Here is a 19,296-nt window from a genome sequence, read left to right on the forward strand (position 1 = left end):
GCCGAACCCCAGCCCGGCCCGTGGAGTAAACCCCCGCCCCCGCCCCCGGACCCATCATCGATCCCTTCGTTCCTTCAAACGACAGCCGAGAACAATCGGACGACAGCGAAGTGCGGAAATCACACTCACATGCCGACAGCACGGCAATGCACCCAAGTTGAAAGGGAAAATGAACAAGCAAACGATGCTTTTCGAGCAGATCGTCACGTCACTCATACGGGATGCAGGACGCAAAGAAGGCACAGAAGACCACCCCTCTATTCATACATATGTACAGCGATATAACCAACAAAAAATGGCAAACGAAAACAACTAGTCGCAGTAAGAAGAAAGAAGAGAAGATTTTTCGTAGTTGTACAGGTATCATTGCAAGCAAAAGGTCAGGATGATGTACGCAGAGTGATCGTACTGCAAAGGCGCCACAACACCAATTCCACAGTTTCCCAATCCCAATGTGCCCCAATTTTGGCAACATTTGTCAAGAAACACAACCGGCCTCTTTTCTTTTTGAAAACCGAACTTGCCCAGTTTTGCCCTCCATTACATCCGTTTCCCATCCTCTTCACCCAGTCATGTCGTAACCATTACATGCCCTTGATTGCGGCTTGCTAGTTTAGAAGTCGGTGGACTCGCCCTGGTCGCGGCGGTTGTAGTTGCGGTCGCCACCCTCGCGGTTGTAGCTGCGGTTGCCACCATCACGGTTGTAGTTGCGGTTGCCACCCTCACGGTTGTAGCTGCGGTTACCGCCGTCGCGGTTGTAGCTGCGCTGACCATCGCGCTGACCATCACGCTGCTGACGAGGGCGGTACTCACGGCGTTCGCCGTTGTTCTCACGGGGCTGACGAGCAGCGACGGGCTGAGCATAGTCAATCTTGATGGTCCTCTCGCCGAGCTGGGTACCCTGGAGCTTCTCCAAGGCGTTAACGGCAGCCTCAACGTCGACGAAGTCGGCGTGGGCGAAGCCACGGGGCCAGCCGGTAGCACGGTCAACGGCGACGCGAACGTCCTTGAGACCATCAATGCCGACGAAGATGTTGTTCAGCTCGGCATCGGTGGTCTCGTAGGGGATGTTGCCAATGAAAAGGCAGGCGGAAGGCTCGCCGACGGCGCTGCCGCGGTTGACCTTCGCACGGCGGGGCTCAACGCTGATGCGGCGACCGTGCCAGAAAGAGCCGTCGACTTGGGAGCAGGCCTCCTCGAGGGCCTCACGGGTGGCAAAGGTGACGAAGCCGTAACTGTGGACACAATCTGTTAGCGTAATTCAACGTGGGATAGGTAGAAAGGACTCCAAACTTACCCCTTGCTCAAGCCGCGGGGATCACGGGCAAGGAAAACGTCGGTGACATTGCCGAACTTCTCGAAAGCGCCCTTGAGGTGCTCCTCGGTAGCGTCGAAGACAATGTTGCGGACGAAAGCGGCGTGGCCCTCAGTGGTGTCCTTCTGAACAGCAGCCTCCTCGGTAGCAGCAGGGGCAGTCTCGGTCTCGGTCTGCTCGGGCTGGGTAGGCTCCTCGGTGTTGAGGACACGGGGGGACTGAGAGAAGAAGCGGATAGCCTGGATTCTGCTAGAGACAAGAGCAGTGCGGGCAATGCTGGCGGAAAAGGACGCAGCAGGAGCCTGGGTAGAGATAGCCCTCGAAGCAGAGAGGGCGGATCTAAGAGCGGCACGACGGATGGACTGCCTGAATATGGGGATATCTGGTCAGTAACTGGTGTGGGGTGCCGGTCTGCCTGTCCGTTCCTTGACTGTTACGGCAGGAAAGATATTAAGCAACTTTAACTTACATTTTGAAGTATGGGGATGAGGATGAATGGATGGATGGGCAAAAAAGGGTTGTTGAAAAGAAGTATCGGGAAGACAGGAAGCGTTTGCCTGGAAAAGAATAAAAGTCAGTCGACCTCAAGGTCCCGAGTCGGGGTTCTCAGAGTGGATTCTCCACTACCTATGGTTGGAGTGCTCCCATCCGCCGCTATCAGAAAATTCAAGCAGGGTTGAGGCGGCACACTGAGCTGCATAACCGATTGGACTAGCCGCCTTGGGAAAGGTTGCTATCACGGATAAGCTTATCGGACGTGTCCGACTCTGTGCAGCACGCGTCAGTGTGTGCAGGCTAAGCTGTGCAGTATATGTAAATCCCGTTATTACTAACGGTTCTTGAACTATCGCTATCAGTTGTCCAATGTCAACTTCACTGCAAAAACACATCTCAAACTCACGATCACGACGATGGTTTGCTCACGGAGAATGACTTGAGATTTACGTTCGCCAACACATTTGAACTTGGTATCATTTGAAGGTCTAAGGCTTCCTCTATCAATTCGCAAGACATCTCCTAGGGCTGGCCCCATATTCCCCAATGTTCTGGTCTGTCCCCACCAACCATACTACGTTAGGCTCATCATCCAAACCGACCGGATCAGCACCGGTACCTGAGTGTGCTATCCGCCATGGCCCAACTCGCCATCAGCGGTTTCCAAGGGATGTTGAGCGTCGAGCGACATCACACCACCTCCATATCTACTCTCCGTTTTGGAACACAGCGCGCAGGTCCCCCCTGCCGCTGACGCTGCTAAGGGTTGGCCTCGTCGACTTCCGCAAATGCTGATGGCGATGAGATTTAGAGGCTGAACTGGGCCCTAATGTTATAGGACCCGAATCGAGTTGATGGATTCGATTTGACGCAGTCTTGTTGGGCTCTGCGTTTCTGGGGATCGCAGTCAGATTTCGGTAAGTTCCTGACGGATTGATGCTGGGACATCGATCCAGATTGACTGGATGGGATCTGAGGGGGTCGAATTCGAGGGATATGCCATGTCGCGAGGCTACCGGCTCCGGTTCCGTGATGATGATTTTGATGTTATTTCCATTCCTACGATTGTCACTTCGGCCAGTCTCAGGCTTTCGTTTTTTCCGTTCCTCAGACGCTTCCTGCTCACTGGTGTGGGCCAACAATCTCTCTTCGTCCGCCGCGTTTGTGGGTAAGACGGTGGACGAAGAGGTCCAGAATGGGCGGTTCCGATTCTTGCGGAAGTAATTTGCCGGCGCGAAACGCATGTTGGGAGATATGCTTTCAACTGATGGCAAGTAGGTATTGATGGTGTAGCTTGACGGACTGGGTTGTCCATCCTCCCTGTGCTCAAGATCGTGATACTGACGAGATTGACTTCTTCTGCTATATATAATGTAGCAAATAGCCAACAGGAAGATTATCGATCCGGATATCGAAACGACAAGCGCAGGTCGGATAGGTCCCCGATGCTGGACGGAGTAGATAATCGAGAACACAGTGAGCGAGGTCATCAAGGAGACCAGGGAGATTAAGAGTACCACCTCGATGGTCGAGAAGGGGCGATGGCCACCGATTTTGCGATATCCCTTTGCCGGGTATGAGATTCCGACCATGGTGGGAAGGCATAGCAGAGACTGTGTTCATCTGGGGAAGGAGCATCGACTGGCGGGAAGTGGTCATTTTCATGAGTGCTTGGAGTTGGGGGTGTTATAGACCCAAAATGGACATGCTCATCAGGCCTCAACAACTCGTGGGACTGTAAGACAGTGCCCATGAAGGTGGCATGAGGATTTTACCTTCGGGTCGAGCGCGAGTGTGCTGCAGAGTGATCATTCACCTTTTCCACCGGATGAGAAGAGCAAATGACAACAATGACGCAGAGCAACCACATGGGCTATGTTGGTGCCATAGGGCTGGCTGGCTCTTTGTCATGGGACCAATAGGAGATATTGCACGTGCCGCGGTATTTACTACGCCCATGGTTTGCGGTACACTCGCCAGTTTAAGCGCGATCTTTTATACCTCAGTCTCATAGCTCGTACTAACAACCGTCAAGTAAAGGTCGTTGGAATGGGGCGCCATGCTGACCGGTTGCGTGCTCTTTCAAAAGCAGATGGTTGGACCCTGTCATTCATACTATGCGCACTCACCACCACCTATTTGATGGTTTGTAGTTCCCATACGTATCCGGGAAAGACTCTAATAACGGACATTACCCATATCGGGATTCCGCTTACTCACTCCGAAAGGCAACCTCAAAGCTACAGTACTGCCGACCGCACACCATGACCGTTGCGGCTGTTTTATGTGCCTCTTAGGGCTGTGTATGACTATGCCGTCTTTAGTAGTGGAATATGCCCGATGGGTTGACAAACACCCATTCCTGATACGTCTTGATCCGGCCTCAACCCGCATCGAATTGGCAGTTGACTCCGCAGACCACGCCATGTTACTCAGGGTGTATATAAGCCTCTGGCTTATCTTACCATCCACCGAGAGTCACTCAAGCACAGACTACGCATTGCCATCGAACGATCATCACAAATTTGCTAATAAAAGCTTAACAGGAGGCCTTCCCCCTAACTATAGGACTCGATAGTAAGCACCGAACCAGACCTTCTCCGACTACATTCACCCCCAAGCTTCGAACCATCCACGGGCGTTTCATACAAGTAGATTTCATGAAAGAATACCTCTAAGGGCCAACCCTAACCCTAGTCATTCTCCTTCCCTTTCGATCTCTTTACATGTGTAGAGCGGGAGTGAGTGCCAAGACAGCCCGTCGGCTCCGAAGGCTCCACAGTTGTTGGGCCGCGACTGCCCAGCTGGAGCTGAGTTGTTGCGGACACGTTGCGGTGTATCATATAGGAGGATCACGATAGTTGTGCTTTCAACAAGCAAACAAAACCATCAAGGGCGCCAATGGTCTAGTGGTTAGGATTCAACCCTTCCAAGGTTGAGGGGGGGGTTCGATTCCCTCTTGGCGCAACTCTTTTTCTACTTTTTGCTCTTGTTATTTGGACTGGTGATGACTTCCTGTTTGATCTGGTGTGATACTCTTCGTTTCCCTTCTTTTTGTTTCTTTGTGTGCTAGTTTCAGGGATTTTTGGAATTTACTTCCGGTGAAGAAAGTTGTTACTGGGAACATATCGAAAACGAGTGTTTTCGAATTCGACTTCACGCGCTGTATGCACTCAACCCCATTCCGTTATCAGCTTCGACACTTTGGAATCGACCACCGAAGACCGAACGCGGGATCAATGATGTTAAATCGGGGAAGTGTGTTTTCTCCTGAACCCAAATCCCCTAGCTGCATTACCAAGACCACAAGAAGAGGGTAAGACTACGTTCATTTACCTCCTTGTGAGACGGATTTGCAAACATGGAAAACCAAGTTTGACATCTAGCTTCTCTTGAGGCAGGGACATGCTTCTATGAATCAGTTCTTCTCAATATTTGCGTCCCGAATTCAGAATGAACTCTTTTAAGAGCTTTGGAGACCCTAGGAGAGGGCAACGCCATCCCAATCGTCAACTTACTTTTCCGTCAACTGTCTCAAAGTCAGAACCCGCAATGCCAGGTGAGTCACCTGCACTTAGCTGGACACGTTTTTTGTGTCTTCCATGCTGTATGTATGTTTTGTCTCGCTGCTGTACAGAAAGATCAACGAAACCCTCCTGGCCAGGCGCTTACGCATGTCGATTTGTTCACTGGACATGATGTACAGTCACGCGAAGAGACACGAGGTCATCAGCCGGGTTGTTCCATGAAGTTAAGTGGTTCAGTGCAGTGTGGGTGTCTTCCTCCTCCATTGGTATCTAGCCGCTTCTTCTTCCCTCCCGAGTTCTACCTTCTAGGTCGAGTACTGAACAACAACATGCCCTCAACGTAGGTTCTCTCTCTTTCCTTCCCTTCCTTTTCCTCTCGACTCACAGGACCTTACGTCCGAGAACAACGGCACGAGATACAGAATCATAGATAACGCAAGTATACCAAGAGGTAGTAATGTCGGAGTGAACGTCAAGGTATCGTGTCCGAACGGGCCAGAAAAAAAAAACCTGTGCTGAGTTAGGGTGCTCAGCTTGGTCCAACGAGAGTACCTGCCCCTGGGTAACGGCAACAGAAACAACAACACCAAACACAGCAGACACAAGACAGAACACACCCCTGTGTACCGTGGCCATGGTAAACAGGAAGGTCAAGGCGTCAATGTCACAGGGTTACAACATCACAACTTCACTGCGTCTATGTCATGACGGGTGACTCGGCACGTGCGGTTACCCGGTCGTGTTGTGGTTTATGTGATTCAGTTACCTACCTGTACCTACGGCAACTGTAAAGAATCACTCTGCCCCAGCTGGTTTGGAATCTTCATGTTCTTTATTTGCCTCATCCCCTACCCAAGGTTGACAAAAGGTGATACCAAGCAGTGTTAACAGGCCATCACGGTGATTTCGGGAGCAAAAAGCGTAGCGCAGAAAGGGAGGCAAAAATCCAATGCCGACACTCAACCAGTCTCTGTTCATGTTGAGAAACATTGCCGCCGAACATCCATACTTGCCCACCATTCGTGTATGGTAACCCAAGATCGTACATGATGATCCAGAATCGGTCCTGCCGGTTCACCATCTCTCGTACTCCTCCTGCCTCCCCTTTCCCCCCCTTCATGTTGCTGCTACTGCTTCTGCAATATCCCGACGGATGAAATGAGGAGTGGGAGCTGAGAAGTCGTAGTACCAGCCGAGCTGCAGTGTTCACCAATGTCTGCCCCTGGTGTACAGTTACAGCTGGAGCGGGAGAAATCACAACTACCGCCCTACTACAAAATACAACAACGCCGCTACAGCATAAAAAGCACAGCAGCTAGGATGCCGCAAGGAGCGGAAGGGAAAACAGAGGTACAGATGTACAAAGGCACGAAAATAAAGGGAACGAGTGAAAGCGAAAAAAAAAAAAAAAAAAAAAAAAAAAAAAAAAAAAAAAAAAAAAAAAAGGCGGGCGAGGTAAGGTAGGACATCATCAGCAACCCACACGTGGCGAAAGAGTAGCACTGCTTTTGTCTTCATGTCCTCCCTGTCCTTCCATCCTCAATCCATTGCCCAATGCATTTGTGTTTCAGATGGATACTACGCCTGTATGAGGTTACACCTTCTCACATTGCACAAGTGGCTTGGGGCTTGGGAGAGGTAACCTGAGTTGAGACCGAGAGGTCCAGCGGTTACGGCTATGGCATACTGGACGTGGAAAGTTCCGTCTCCGTGGGTGATCCTTGGGGTAGAAGTCAACTTGGCGCTTAGGAGAGGTAGGTAGGTACGATGTACTGTATGCCAATACGTACGAAAAGAAGAATAAAAATAGCACGTGTCCTGCTCCCTTCTGGTTGACTTTACTTCAATCTTCGTTCCAACTGTTTTTTTTTTTACTTATTACGCCCACCCATCTTGAGACTTGGAAACTCCTGGCTCAACAATCTCTAGGTACCAGCACACGGACATACCTTACTTCAAGATACCGAGAATCTCGATTTCTCCTCCCACTTCCCTCCCCCCCCTGATGGAACAACGATCAGAGGCGTCGCTGTACACATACTGGAACGCAACCTGGTTGCGTCGGCGCCAGGCGGGCAAGCACGCAACAGTAGTACAATCCGCGTTACACTGCGCTGTTACTGCTGCAACAATAAGACTCGGGCGAAAACCACATGCGTGCTACACACACATACATAGATATAGCCGTCGTACTACATTGTGGCATTTCTGTTCCAGTTATCTCGGTCGTTATGCGGTGGGCCCATATAGAGAATTAGGTACCTCTACTCTAGATAGGGAGTGATGTACATGCAATACATTTCGTGGGGTCAGAATAAGTTGTCAGGGACCCTAACATAGGAGACTGACAAGAGATGTTTTGGATGTGAGTACGTGGTGAGATGGGATTATGTTGGGCAGGGCGGAGGTAGGAATCAGGAGTAGGAAAACTGACCTGGGATATCCTGAGCTCGCAAGCTCTTGGACTTTAGCATCAACTTGGATCCTAAGTCTAGCAGATGACTGCAATTGTGTTGCTGACCACTTGAATCTTGGCGCAAGGACTGGCCGTTCAGTGGAATTTCTCTCTCAGCTATCCCTGGGGGAAAGAAGATGATGCCAAACACTTTGACGAGGACACTCCAACTTGATAGTAAACGCTTAGGTCCTTCTCTTTCGATATTGTATTCGGACATGCCCCATAATGCCACGATTGCATGAAAGAACCGTGACATCCACCCTATAAACCCAAACCAGGGGATGGGCCGATCCTCGAATCGTTCGTAGGTATAGACAAGCAATTGAAAGCTTGACCCTACTCATATACCCCATCAACCAATCGGGAAGCCGTACACCCCTTTCACTAGACTTGAAGCTGGAGTCCTGCTATTCGACATATTGGATCGAATCTATCGCCAAGGCTATGGTGTGTTCGTTCGGAGGAGCGAAAACTAGAACAAATAAATCAATGAACGAGTGAGACGAACCGGAGGCTGGAAACTGGCACTAGAATCCTTGGCCCTCTCCCATGGAACTCTTCCTTTCTCTTCCCTTTGGGACATATGTACACATGTTTTTGCTGCTATATCACATCGGCCTTTTTTTCCTTTTTTTTTTTTTTTTTTTTTTTTTTTTTTTTTTTTTTTTTTCACTTGAGCGTTTCGAACCCAGGACAGTTGTCTACTGTGACCGTACCTCGCTGCATTGATGCTGTTGTATCGTAGTATGGTGGAAAGGCGAGCGAGCTACATGGGTAGGTACGAGGTAGATACTGCAGTCAGTTGACCTCGCTCGCAAATCACTTTCTTGCGAACCGCATGATGGCTTTATGCCGGTGTGAGACATTGTTGAGCGTTTCTGTCTCTAACCCGTACCTAATGGATATGGGCAGATGGTTAACGCGAAGACATTGGGATAAAAGGTACTTCTTCGTAACTGTAAAATCTCGACTGTGGTTACGCTTATCGAAGAATTCCAATTTACTATTAACAGCGGAACGGCGCTCAGTATCGGTACCCGTACGCTAGATCGTCGTCTCGGGTTGGTGGACTAAACGATGGCGCTTGTGAGGGTACTTCTAAGGTGGCCCCCAAGGCCCCAGGTCCTGAGGCTTGAGAAAAAGAAAAAAATGGGTATTTTTTTTTCTTCTTCTTCTCTTTTCTCAAACGTTCCTCTCGCTCGCTTTCTCCCCTCCCCACTCGGGGGTGCCGCGCCGCCTGCAAAAGGCTCATTCCCGTCGGAATCCGGACGGATGAGCTCGCTTTAGCTTCGCCGACTCGGGGACCTATTGTGTCCCTGGGCCGCATTAGGCAGGTCCCAAGAACTCTAGGCTCGTGGGGCGGCGGGCTAGACTGTTTAGTGTGAGTGTGCGTCTTTTTCCTTTGACTTAACGATTACCGTCATCGAGATGAGCCATGTAGGTACCACTAGACCACCGTTCTTTTCGTCATTGTATCGTTATGGATTTTTGTCTGCAGTTTCCCCATGTTCTCTTTGGGTATTTGACCATCGACATTCCAGGAACTGGGGAATGCGCTTTCCTGCTTGCTTGGTGTTAGTTGACAGACAAGGCCCCTATTGGAATGTCGGGAAGAGGTTGCGTTCTTCCGTACTCCGGTTTTTGAGACAAGTTTCAGAGGACTACATGAGGCTTGTGGTTCGCAGCTACTCTGTGCGTGTAGAGGCAGATAGGAAACTGGGAGCCGTGAGCGGAAATGTATAGCTGTCGCCAAATCACAAAGTTTTGGGAATTTGGGCACCAATATTCTCCCTATCATGGCACCTTGGCAGGGCCAGCAAGTTGTATGGGCGTCTATCCGAGCCCACAACCTACAAGCTTCACAAGGCCCGGCCGTCAGAGACCCCGGAAATAACCTCAATTGTCCGTGAGTCTTCTGCGGTTCCCAGTGATTAAAATGTATGTCAAAAGGGTGAGTGGTGACCTTTTGTTGGCCGTCTCTGGTCTTAGTCTTTTTTGTGTGACTCCACCCGACTAGCAGAATCTTATCCCAGATCCAATTCCCATTGCCGTGATCCGTCAGAGCCGCGGCCATCAAAGACAGATACGAGAAACAAAAGGGTCGCGAACACGCAGATCCTGTCGAAAATGCGGTTGTTGGAAGTGGGGGGATTCGTTGACCCACATTTTCTGGGAGCCGCTAGAGTTGTGGACTATGTAGTGTACACAGTCTCGACGAGTGGCACTCTCTTATCACAGGCCCATTGAGATTCGAGCGCCCGGGAATAATCCAAGGGAGTCCGATTCCGTGAACGCAGGGGAAGACAGACAAGGGGAAACGGCCCTGATGAACTGGGGCTCTGCTGCCAGGAAAAGCGCTGGGAGGGGGGATATTCTGGAGAGAGTGGGTGATGGTTGTACTGTGGTGGGCCATACTGCATAGTAGACCGCGGGGGAAGACGCTCTGCCAATGTATTTGTATTTGCTAGTGCTAGCAGCTAATTGGAATTCGACCGAGCGAGATTGTTAGTTGATTGGATGAAGATTCCGGTCTTTCGCCGATGGATTGGGAAAACTGCGATCAATGAATGTCTAATTGTCACGAAGACATTGATGCCCGGAATAGAGGCGCCAAGACTGTCGGTGGGCTCGCAATGTGATACTCGCAACATTGGAGCTGTTGCTGCGAGCAGAAAGCTGCAGGTGCTAAGAAACAAAAATCTCCCCATGGCTTCGTTGTCAGGACAGCGGTCGGAGAGACAAAAACGTGGGGTTGCGATCTCATTGCAGCGTTGGATCGTCCTTGACTGACAATGGGAATTGGGTGGGGGGTTTGACTTGCAACAACAATGAATGGAAGACGGCAAGGTCTGATTTGGTGAGAGTGAGAACACAAAGCAAGGGGAACTTTTGAGAAGAGAAATGTGAGCTGTATCTTGGTGGCCGGACTCGATGGTTACGACATATGCCAGGTGGGATTCATCGGTCTCGCAAAAAGTGTTGGCTGGCTGACACGTGTTGTTGAGGTGGCCCAGATGTGATCGCTGTGATGTACCTGCGCCTGCAGCAAGAGGCGGGTCGGGGGCCGGAGCTGTCAACGTCCATTGCTTGAGCGCACGTGTGCATTGCTCGACGTATAGCGGGCGGTGAAGAAGAGTTTTTGTTTCTCATGCTATACACTACACTACGCTGTACGTGCCAACTGTCAACCTACAAGTTGTTGACTTTCTACAGTTTCAGAGCTTCTCTTTGTATGCTCCAAATGATGGTCACTTTGTAGTGAAGGTAACGGTACCTACGGTAGGGTTAAGATAGGTAGGTAGTGTATGCACGGAGAATGCACCTGCAGGGCTTCACAGTTTAGGTTGCCAAGTCGACCTGAGTTCCGTACAGTAACAACAGGACTGCGGGGGCCGAAAGCTGTGATTGCCGCGCTTCGTTGTTTCTCGACCGCATCACCGTCCACCATTGAGGATTCGGGTTTGGTGTGATGGACTTTAAAGTCAATGACACTCGTGCTTGTTGTCCCATTTCAACTCGAATATGGCAAAGTGAAATCTACCCCTCTAGAGACCTGACGATGAACGAGAAATCGACGAGAAAGCCACGTGAAAGATTTGACTGCTACCCTCCAAGTAGCGTGCCAAGTGCACACCCATCCCCCCAACACCCATGCCCTAAAGTGGCACCTCTTAAGGAGATCAGCAGATCAGTCATATCAATGCCGCCCTATTGCAACCCCCAAGCCATGTGTTTCGCGCGCTACCGTGTGTATCGCACCTAGCCTATCTCGAGTTATATGGGTGAGCCGCAACGTTGGCGGCTGTTTGGTAGCGATGGCACATTTGGGCCCCCTTGGGCAGATTCTGTATCTGTTTGCGTATGATTCCAGAGCACAGACGGGGCCGGAAATGAGGAATCCAGTTCCTCGCTGCGTGGTCTGTGTCTCGCCCGCTCTCTCCAGTCCCATCTGTTCCCGTTGCGGTGCTGGTGTCGCTTTTGAGCGCACGCCCCGCGAACTCCTCCTTTGGCGCAGTGGTTCCTTTGAGTAATGAACCTCGCTCCTATGATGGAGTACCTAACCATTTTCTTTGATTGCTCCTCACCCTTGCTCCTCTTTTACCACCTGCAGGCGCCGAGTCAACATCGGGCTGGATGACGCGATGCCAATGGGCGGGGTCATCCTGTAGCCTTACCCTGGGTCAAAGACTGTTGAACCAGCCATCTATCTGAGGGTTGTCAGCTTGAAGGGCCACTCATCAATGAAGGACAAAGGCAGCTTGATGATTTGGGGGCTCAAATAAAAAGTCCTAACCACTTCCACTTTGGCCGCATTCCCATTTCCCAAGGGACCACCAGTACACAGTACACTAGGTGCATTGTGTACAGTGCTGGGCCCGGCTGTCACGCCCAAAACACCTGACCCGTGGCTCGGCACGTGTATCTAGCTACCGCGGGGCTAGCAGACCAGGGTAGAACCAGCAAGCCTTATCGGCAGTGTTTCGGTCGCATTTTCCCTCAAATCCCCTCCAAATCGTCTCCAAATGGACCACCATAGCTCCTGCCAATTCCGGAACGCAGTTAGCGGATCCCGTTGAAGATACACACACTACTTCAAGTTGTGCGGTACTCAGGGACAAGCCAAGCAAATCACGGCTCGGCAGTGCGCAGTAGTACCTTATACTAGGTAGCCAAGGTACTCAGAACATGAGACGGACCGTACATGACATTGGACAAAGTGGGACAATTGGCGATGGTTGTGGTTGGGTTGGGAATACCACTAAATGACAACAAGAACGGCCGCTTTTTCACCGTGATTTTAGCTATTGTCCTTGCCGTTGGTGCAGTGGTATGATACGCTACTTAGAGAGCTACTACCTAGGTCCAGGCAGCCCAGGTCAGGGACGCGCAAGAGGAATCGCGGAGATGGATAGCATCGGACCATTGTGGAAGTGTGAGGTTGGGTACCTACAGATGCTGCCAATATAGGTAGCAAGGTCAGTAGTATGTACAGAGGTACTGCTCTTCCCTTGTACTAGCCTCACCGTGTCCTCTCGTCTGAATCGAACACAAATTCCCGTTCGCGTCGTGCGGGGAGCGAGCCGTTACCCAGGCCAAGAGATATCTACACTACCATAGCGCGCGGGGGGGGTTCTGGAAAATGATCACCTGGATGATTTTACAGTTGTAAAATATGACAATTGTAAAATCATCGCATTACGATTTTACATAAAAATGATAAAAGGTGTATAATCTTACTTATACTATATAAATGAACTTTGTATAAATTATCTATTAAGAGTAAATATTTTTATAGGAAATATTTTATTTAAAATAATAATCCTTTAATTATATTTAATTTTAACTAAAAAGACAAAGTTTTTATAAAAGTAATTTTGAATTACAAAATGATGTTAAAATATAAATCTTTTTTTAATATCCAAAATCATTTTTCTTCAAAAGTAGCTTGAGATATATTGGTTTTCAAAGAAAAAAACTATTTTAGTATTAAACTTAAAATTTTATATAACAATTTGATTGAAATAAAATTATTTTATAGTTGAAAAATAGTTTTATAAATAATAAAATAGGGAAAAAAGAGAATATATTATAGAATTACTATTATAAAAACCTATAGATATTTTACAGTTAAGGCTTTTTTTTTATAATTAAAACTTCAAAACAGATATAAGACTTTGACTATTTAAAACTTTTTAAATAGAAAAAACTTGCCCTCAACTAGAATCGAACTAATAATCCTAGGAAAGGTAGTAAGAATTCAAACCATTAAGCCACTAGGCTAAATAATTAGAAAAAAGATTGAATTCTTTTATTTATATAGGTAGATAGAGGTTAGATGATAACTGTAAAATTATCTACTAATTATACAATAATAAAAAAAAACTTCTAAATTTTTAAGTTTATTTATATAAATAGATAGAGGTTAAATTATAACTGTAAAATTATTTACTAGTTATATAAAAGTAAGAAAGTTATTTGAAATATTTCAAATTAATAATAATTTTGAATAGTAAAATATTTTATATTTAGAATAAAGTGATCTATCTTTCCAAAATGAACTTCTTATCAAAAGATTAATTTAAAGTAGAAATCATACTTTAAAAATCAAAATCTTTTTACACTTAGAAAATAAAATCTATATTAAATTTAACTATAATATATAAGACTAATTTTAAATAAAACCATACTAGGGATAATTTTTACAATTGTATTATTTTATAAAGAAGCCTACTATTATAGATATAATAGTTTCATTTTTAAGAAGATACTGAGCATTATTTTACAGTTAGAAAATGGACCCTCTATAAGAAAACAATCCAGTCACATACAATTGATCCCGCGGACCATTTTTACAGATACCGTGTGCGCGCTATGGTATGTACCCCTACTGCGACGCGCGAGAGGAATGAGTGCCCAGTTGATTTTTAGGCTATGTTTCAGGCAATACCGTAGATGGCAGAGATCCAGAGGCGAGGAGAGCGCGCAAAAATGCATCATCACGTATGTACCACGTTGCTGTCGAGTTCAGTTCCCGCATCTACGTCTACCCGACACTACGTGCGCATCCAATTCCAAGGTACGGTACCGACCGTTCCTGCCATGCTCCGACGGTTGGTCTGCCATCATCATGTCGCCTCCATGATAGTATCGCACTTGGGTTGATGCTGCTATAGTATCACTGCTACTACTGTTGCCGCTCGCTTCACCTCACCTCATCCAGACGGGAGGAGGCATGATTGAAGAGAGATGGATGGGACGGCTTTAGCATTAGTACCTACCTGTAGCTGGAGATGTGCACCGAGTACCTGTACCGACGGGTAGGCACTTGTACCTCTACATCATCTGGAGCCCATCGACCTATGCGAGCTAGGTATGGCACATCGAGACACATGGGCTGGCTGCATCCATCCCACCAGCCAATCCCATGGGCCGACCACCATGTCCCTTCCATGATGTCGAGCCATGTCCACCCCCCCCCCCTTCCAGCGGGCCCCTCTATTGTTGGCACGGCCCCCCCAGCGCAGTTCGTGCTAACCTGCCCTGCCATTCTCTGAAAAACGTGCTCTCCCGTCACCGGCTGCCCTGGCGCTCTGCCCGCTGTCCGCCTGCCTGCCTGCCTGCCTGCCTGCCCGTCTTTGCGTCTGCCGGCTCACCTTGGCTTCAGGCTTCTCGCTGCTTTCCATTCCTCTCCCGCCCCCGTAGAGTACGGTAGTGTAGGTCTCCCACCCAATCCATCCATCGCATCCCGTTCAGCCTTCAGCCAGACCTGACCAGCTCGATCCCCGTCCAGACCTCTCCCGCTTCTCCGCCTCCGCCTTGACTTCTTCCTACAACACAACCTCAACCTGAAGTGTGTCGCATGGCCAATGTCTCGACCGCCTTCGACTCTTTACCTGGAATAATCCGTACCACTCTCGCTTAGCTTTCGTCAAGTCTGCTCTGTGCACCCTTCCGCGACCGCGCGAGAGACACCACACACAGAGAGGAAAAACAGACAAGAGACGGACCGTCGCAACCATCCATTGGCTACGTACCCGGTCCTCTCTTTTTCGAGTCCGCCAACTCGCACGTTCGCGACTTGCACTTTGCGAGTCCCAAACTCGATCCCGCCCCAGGCGTCAGTTGCCATCCGAGTTCTTCATCTCACCTTGTCGCGAGACCTGCCTTACCTATAATCGTCCAAGGTACCTGTATACCTTTTGACCGAAAGTCTCGATTACTGCTTTCATCCATACCTAGAGTGCTGCTCTGTATATCCTACCACCCCAATCTGGAACCTCGATCTCGAACCAAAGACTTCTGCCATCTTCCTTTTTCGGGCGAGTGTGTGGCTACTGAACAGGACCCCCTACGACCTTTATTGGTCGGCCCAGGCAGAAGAAGAAACGAACTCGGTGTATCATGGCTCAACGAACAAGCTCGCAGAAGCTACCTCTCGGTCTTGCGGGCGTGCTCAATGCACCCGAAGACAATCGAGACTCGGCTTATTACTCTGCGACGGATGCCTCAAGCAAGCGTCAGTCTCCGCTCCGTCGCGCCGCCCTACAAGTCTCCTCTTGATCGATAAGCTAACTTGTGCCTAGACACGTCGGCAGCATCAGGCGTCGGTGTCTTCACTCCCAACGGCTCCAACTTCCAGCCTTCTCCGATCGACAAGACGTCCCCGTCCCCCACGAACACATCGAACCTTCAGCCCCCGCAATCGCATCTTTCGTCCGTAAACAGCAACATGAGCGTTGCCTCCATGGTTTCCCCCACAACACCGGGTAGCGCAGACCCCAAACGCTTCGACCGGCCTCAGTCCTACGAATCAGGGCCCAATGGCGGCCCCTTGACACTCAATAGTGACTTGGAGGCCATGTCCAGGAGAGGAAGTTGGGACAGCAGACATTCCCTAAATCAGGGATTTAACGACATGCGGCTCGGAAACTCGCCATATGCGAGCCAGAACCAGTCGACAACATCAATTCATCAGACTCTACAGCAGCAGCGTAATCCGCGGTCGGACATGAACGCTCTTACCAATCACCGCATCTCCAATGGCTACCAGCCAAGCGCTGAGCGGAATCCAGATGGGCAAAGCAGGACGAGGGTGGCGCCCACCATTACTGGGCCGGCAACGAGTCAGATTGCTCGGGCTGCTGAGCCTACTAAGGGCCAGGCGTGGGCTTTCCCAGAGGAGGAGATACAGCGCGTCACTTCCTCTAGTCAGTCTCTGATCGACTCTAGGAGGAGCAGCATTGCTGAGTCGCTGGCGAGCAGCCACTTCACCATGGACAGTAGGCTGCCATCAGGACAAAGACGTCTTGATGACAATTACCCCCATAGGCTCTCTAGTGTATCTGCGGATTTTGCGAATCCGACCGTGCACCACCACCATCACCACAGCCTTCAACACAGAGCAATTAGTGATCTGCAAAACGAGGAGGGCGGCTCGCATGCTGGCTCTCAGCCGTACAGCAGGACACCCGAGTTGCGTGTTAGTCACAAGCTGGCGGAGCGCAAGCGGCGCACCGAGATGAAGGAGCTATTCGAACAATTGAGGGATTTGATGCCTCAGGAGCGTGGCTCCAAGGCATCAAAGTGGGAAATTCTCACAAAGGGTTCGTGCCGCTCCCCGATTTTATTCTCGTCATGAATTCAGCGAACTGACCAGGTCACAGCCATCTCCGAACATCAACGCATGAGCAACCACATACAGGTGTTGACGTCGACGCTCCACAACAAAGATCGCGAGATTGAACATTTGAGACACGAGCTCCAGCGAGCCCAGATGGAGGCCAATAGCTTGAGACGGTCACAACCCACTCCTATGGGCGAAACCTACGGTTTCGAGAACAGGAGGTCCCAACAGGAATTGCCACCACTACGTACTACCCTTCAAGCTGCCGCAGCTGCCCCAGCACCAGGAATTGATGCCATGACCGGAGTCCAGTATGAGGCACCTCGAGTGAACGGTTTCCGCCCTCCCGAGCCGAACAGATTCTAGGAGTTTATTCTAACCAAGACATCGATGAGCCGAGCTTCATTACACTCTTCAATGCACTCTTGCACGCGTTCGCTGCGTCACTTGAGAAGAAGAAGTTCAGTGTAACAGGCTTCCTCTAATGTACAGTTGCGGCACTGGCCGTCTTTGTGAGCCCCACTCACGGATGGCACATATGTTCCTTCTGAGGAACCTTGCGACATGTCTTGATTATTGTTGCCTCAGGGATGAGGAGTTGGAGTTGCGGCGATTGCTCCAGGCGTGCAATTTCACATGCGCCCAGCTTTACTCCGTTATTCCGCTAGGGCTTGAACAAACAAAAGAAGGCATAGCTATTATCGACAGCGAAGGTATGTCTTTCATGACATCTTGCCTCTATATTTCGATTCTCTTCGTCTGGTTCTCCACAGATTAATCTTCGTTATATGTTTCACTGGGCCATGGGATTCAGCGAGCAAAGCGGTCGGGATATGGGTGGCTTGTTTTGCGGTTTCGATGGGAACTTCCTGATTCAAAGCCAGGTTGAGTATACCCATGGCTTTTTTTGTGTGCATCCATTCAGGGGATGCTCTTCCTCCAGGGAACCCGCTTCTTACTTTCTCTTTTTCCAATTAGCTGTGCACCCAGGAAGGTTTCGGCGTCTCATGAACTCAATGGGAATTCTGTAACAGGTGGAAATTGGTGTACGAATGCGGAGCTTCTGTCTTTTTCGCCGTTCTACTCTTGACGGTTGGCATGGCTGTCGTTATGTGATCTTGAACAGTAACGATTTGCTGAAAGGTACAAGCGCGGTCAGGCCAAGAAAGAAAGAGGGGGAAAAGGAAATGAATTACGGAGCTATGGCTATGGCTGTGAAGTGTGTTGAGGATAGTGAATAGGAAGGGGAAAGAAAGGCCGCGCGCGGAAACCAACCTGGGTCCGGGAATTATATAATCGTGGACTGGAAATGGGAGAGAAGAGACACTACCGAGAGAGTGAGAAAGAGAGAGGTCCATCGTCTCAGGGGAATTTGTAGTGGAGAGTACAACGACGAATGCGTTCTAAGGCGCTGAAAGCTACTTAGTCAATGGGGATTTGGACTTGTCATGTCACAACCCTTCACTACCTTCCCGTCACGATAGCAAACAGAAGCAAAAAGCTACCATGGCGATACAATTTCGTTGCGCGCTTTGGTTCCCTCCCTGTTCTTGCCAATACCAAGGATCGTCAAGCATGGAAGGGATCGTTACATAATCGACAGCCCCGGGCCCCTGGTTCTAGACCTCGACACTTAGCTAGCCAAGAGCAAAATGTATGTTTGCTCTTTTCAGCCTGCTGACTCGAAAATGCTGTCAACATTGTCCGGCATTATACTACTACAGCGCTTTGTACACAAGCCGTAATCTCTCTTTCGATCTTTTGAACCACCAGCCAGCCCAGCCGGCCAAGCCTGTCGGTATTTTAATTCATATGTTAAACGACCTCAAAAGGGCATCTGATCCTCAAACACGAGGAACAAGTAGTGTAAACGACTATAAACAACTATCAACCCACAAAAACGCACGTGGCAAACATGGTTGTCTTTTTTCTTGATTTAGCTTTCGATCAATAACATGGAAGGCTGCTAAGATTAGCTGGGCACATCAGGAACATCAGCACATGGCATGGTCCATCGGGAACCGGATGCAGGGTGACGGTTTGCGTGGGAGCCGGGAACCTGTAATAGGTCGATCATATCAATAATTGTCGGACTTCTTCTCCGGGGGATGCGATGAAATGCAACTCGGGGTGCTGATTCGTCTGGGACGACATGATTCGGATGCAGGGAGGATAAGTATGGGTGTGAACAGGCTGAACGGACAACGAATGAATCGACTACGATGATGATGATGTAGTGTATTGAGTAGCGTAAGAGGTTAGACTAGACTGTGCACTCAAGTCTGGAGCGAGGTCTTGGAAATAGGGCAACGAAGGGACCATGGCTGGGCTGGGCTGCACGTGACACGGATGATGATCATCATGGTGGGATGAGACG

At 49.4% G+C, this 19,296-nt stretch overlaps 3 protein-coding genes and 1 non-coding gene across 4 annotated transcripts; 2 read left to right on the plus strand and 2 right to left on the minus strand.

Annotated features, from left to right (window-relative positions):
* Nucleotides 1-613: 613 nt before the first annotated feature.
* On the minus strand, nucleotides 614-3,402 carry B0T23DRAFT_312436 (uncharacterized protein; the record flags this gene model as incomplete). Its single annotated transcript, XM_062834688.1, has 5 exons — nucleotides 614-1,235; nucleotides 1,298-1,677; nucleotides 1,785-1,872; nucleotides 2,522-3,150; nucleotides 3,328-3,402. The coding sequence occupies 5 exons, from the start codon at nucleotides 3,400-3,402 to the stop codon at nucleotides 614-616; spliced, it is 1,794 nt and encodes a 597-aa protein (XP_062696082.1).
* Nucleotides 3,403-4,705: 1,303 nt separating this feature from the next.
* Nucleotides 4,706-4,777, plus strand: B0T23DRAFT_t91. Its single transcript has one exon. It is a non-coding gene; the product is annotated as a tRNA-Gly (tRNA).
* A 4,385-nt stretch (nucleotides 4,778-9,162) lies between these two features.
* On the minus strand, nucleotides 9,163-10,090 carry B0T23DRAFT_94491 (uncharacterized protein). Its single transcript, XM_062842023.1, has one exon. The coding sequence runs from the start codon at nucleotides 9,867-9,869 to the stop codon at nucleotides 9,243-9,245; it is 627 nt and encodes a 208-aa protein (XP_062696083.1). The 5' UTR covers nucleotides 9,870-10,090; the 3' UTR covers nucleotides 9,163-9,242.
* Nucleotides 10,091-15,506: 5,416 nt separating this feature from the next.
* Nucleotides 15,507-17,562, plus strand: B0T23DRAFT_94548 (uncharacterized protein). The gene is made up of 3 exons (XM_062842024.1): nucleotides 15,507-15,812; nucleotides 15,880-16,899; nucleotides 16,960-17,562. The coding sequence occupies exons 1-3, from the start codon at nucleotides 15,698-15,700 to the stop codon at nucleotides 17,283-17,285; spliced, it is 1,461 nt and encodes a 486-aa protein (XP_062696084.1). The 5' UTR covers nucleotides 15,507-15,697; the 3' UTR covers nucleotides 17,286-17,562.
* Nucleotides 17,563-19,296: the final 1,734 nt, after the last annotated feature.

Source organism: Neurospora hispaniola, assembly GCF_033458365.1.
Source record: "Neurospora hispaniola strain FGSC 10403 chromosome Unknown B0T23scaffold_2, whole genome shotgun sequence".
NCBI classification, from domain to species: Eukaryota; Fungi; Ascomycota; class Sordariomycetes; order Sordariales; family Sordariaceae; genus Neurospora; species Neurospora hispaniola.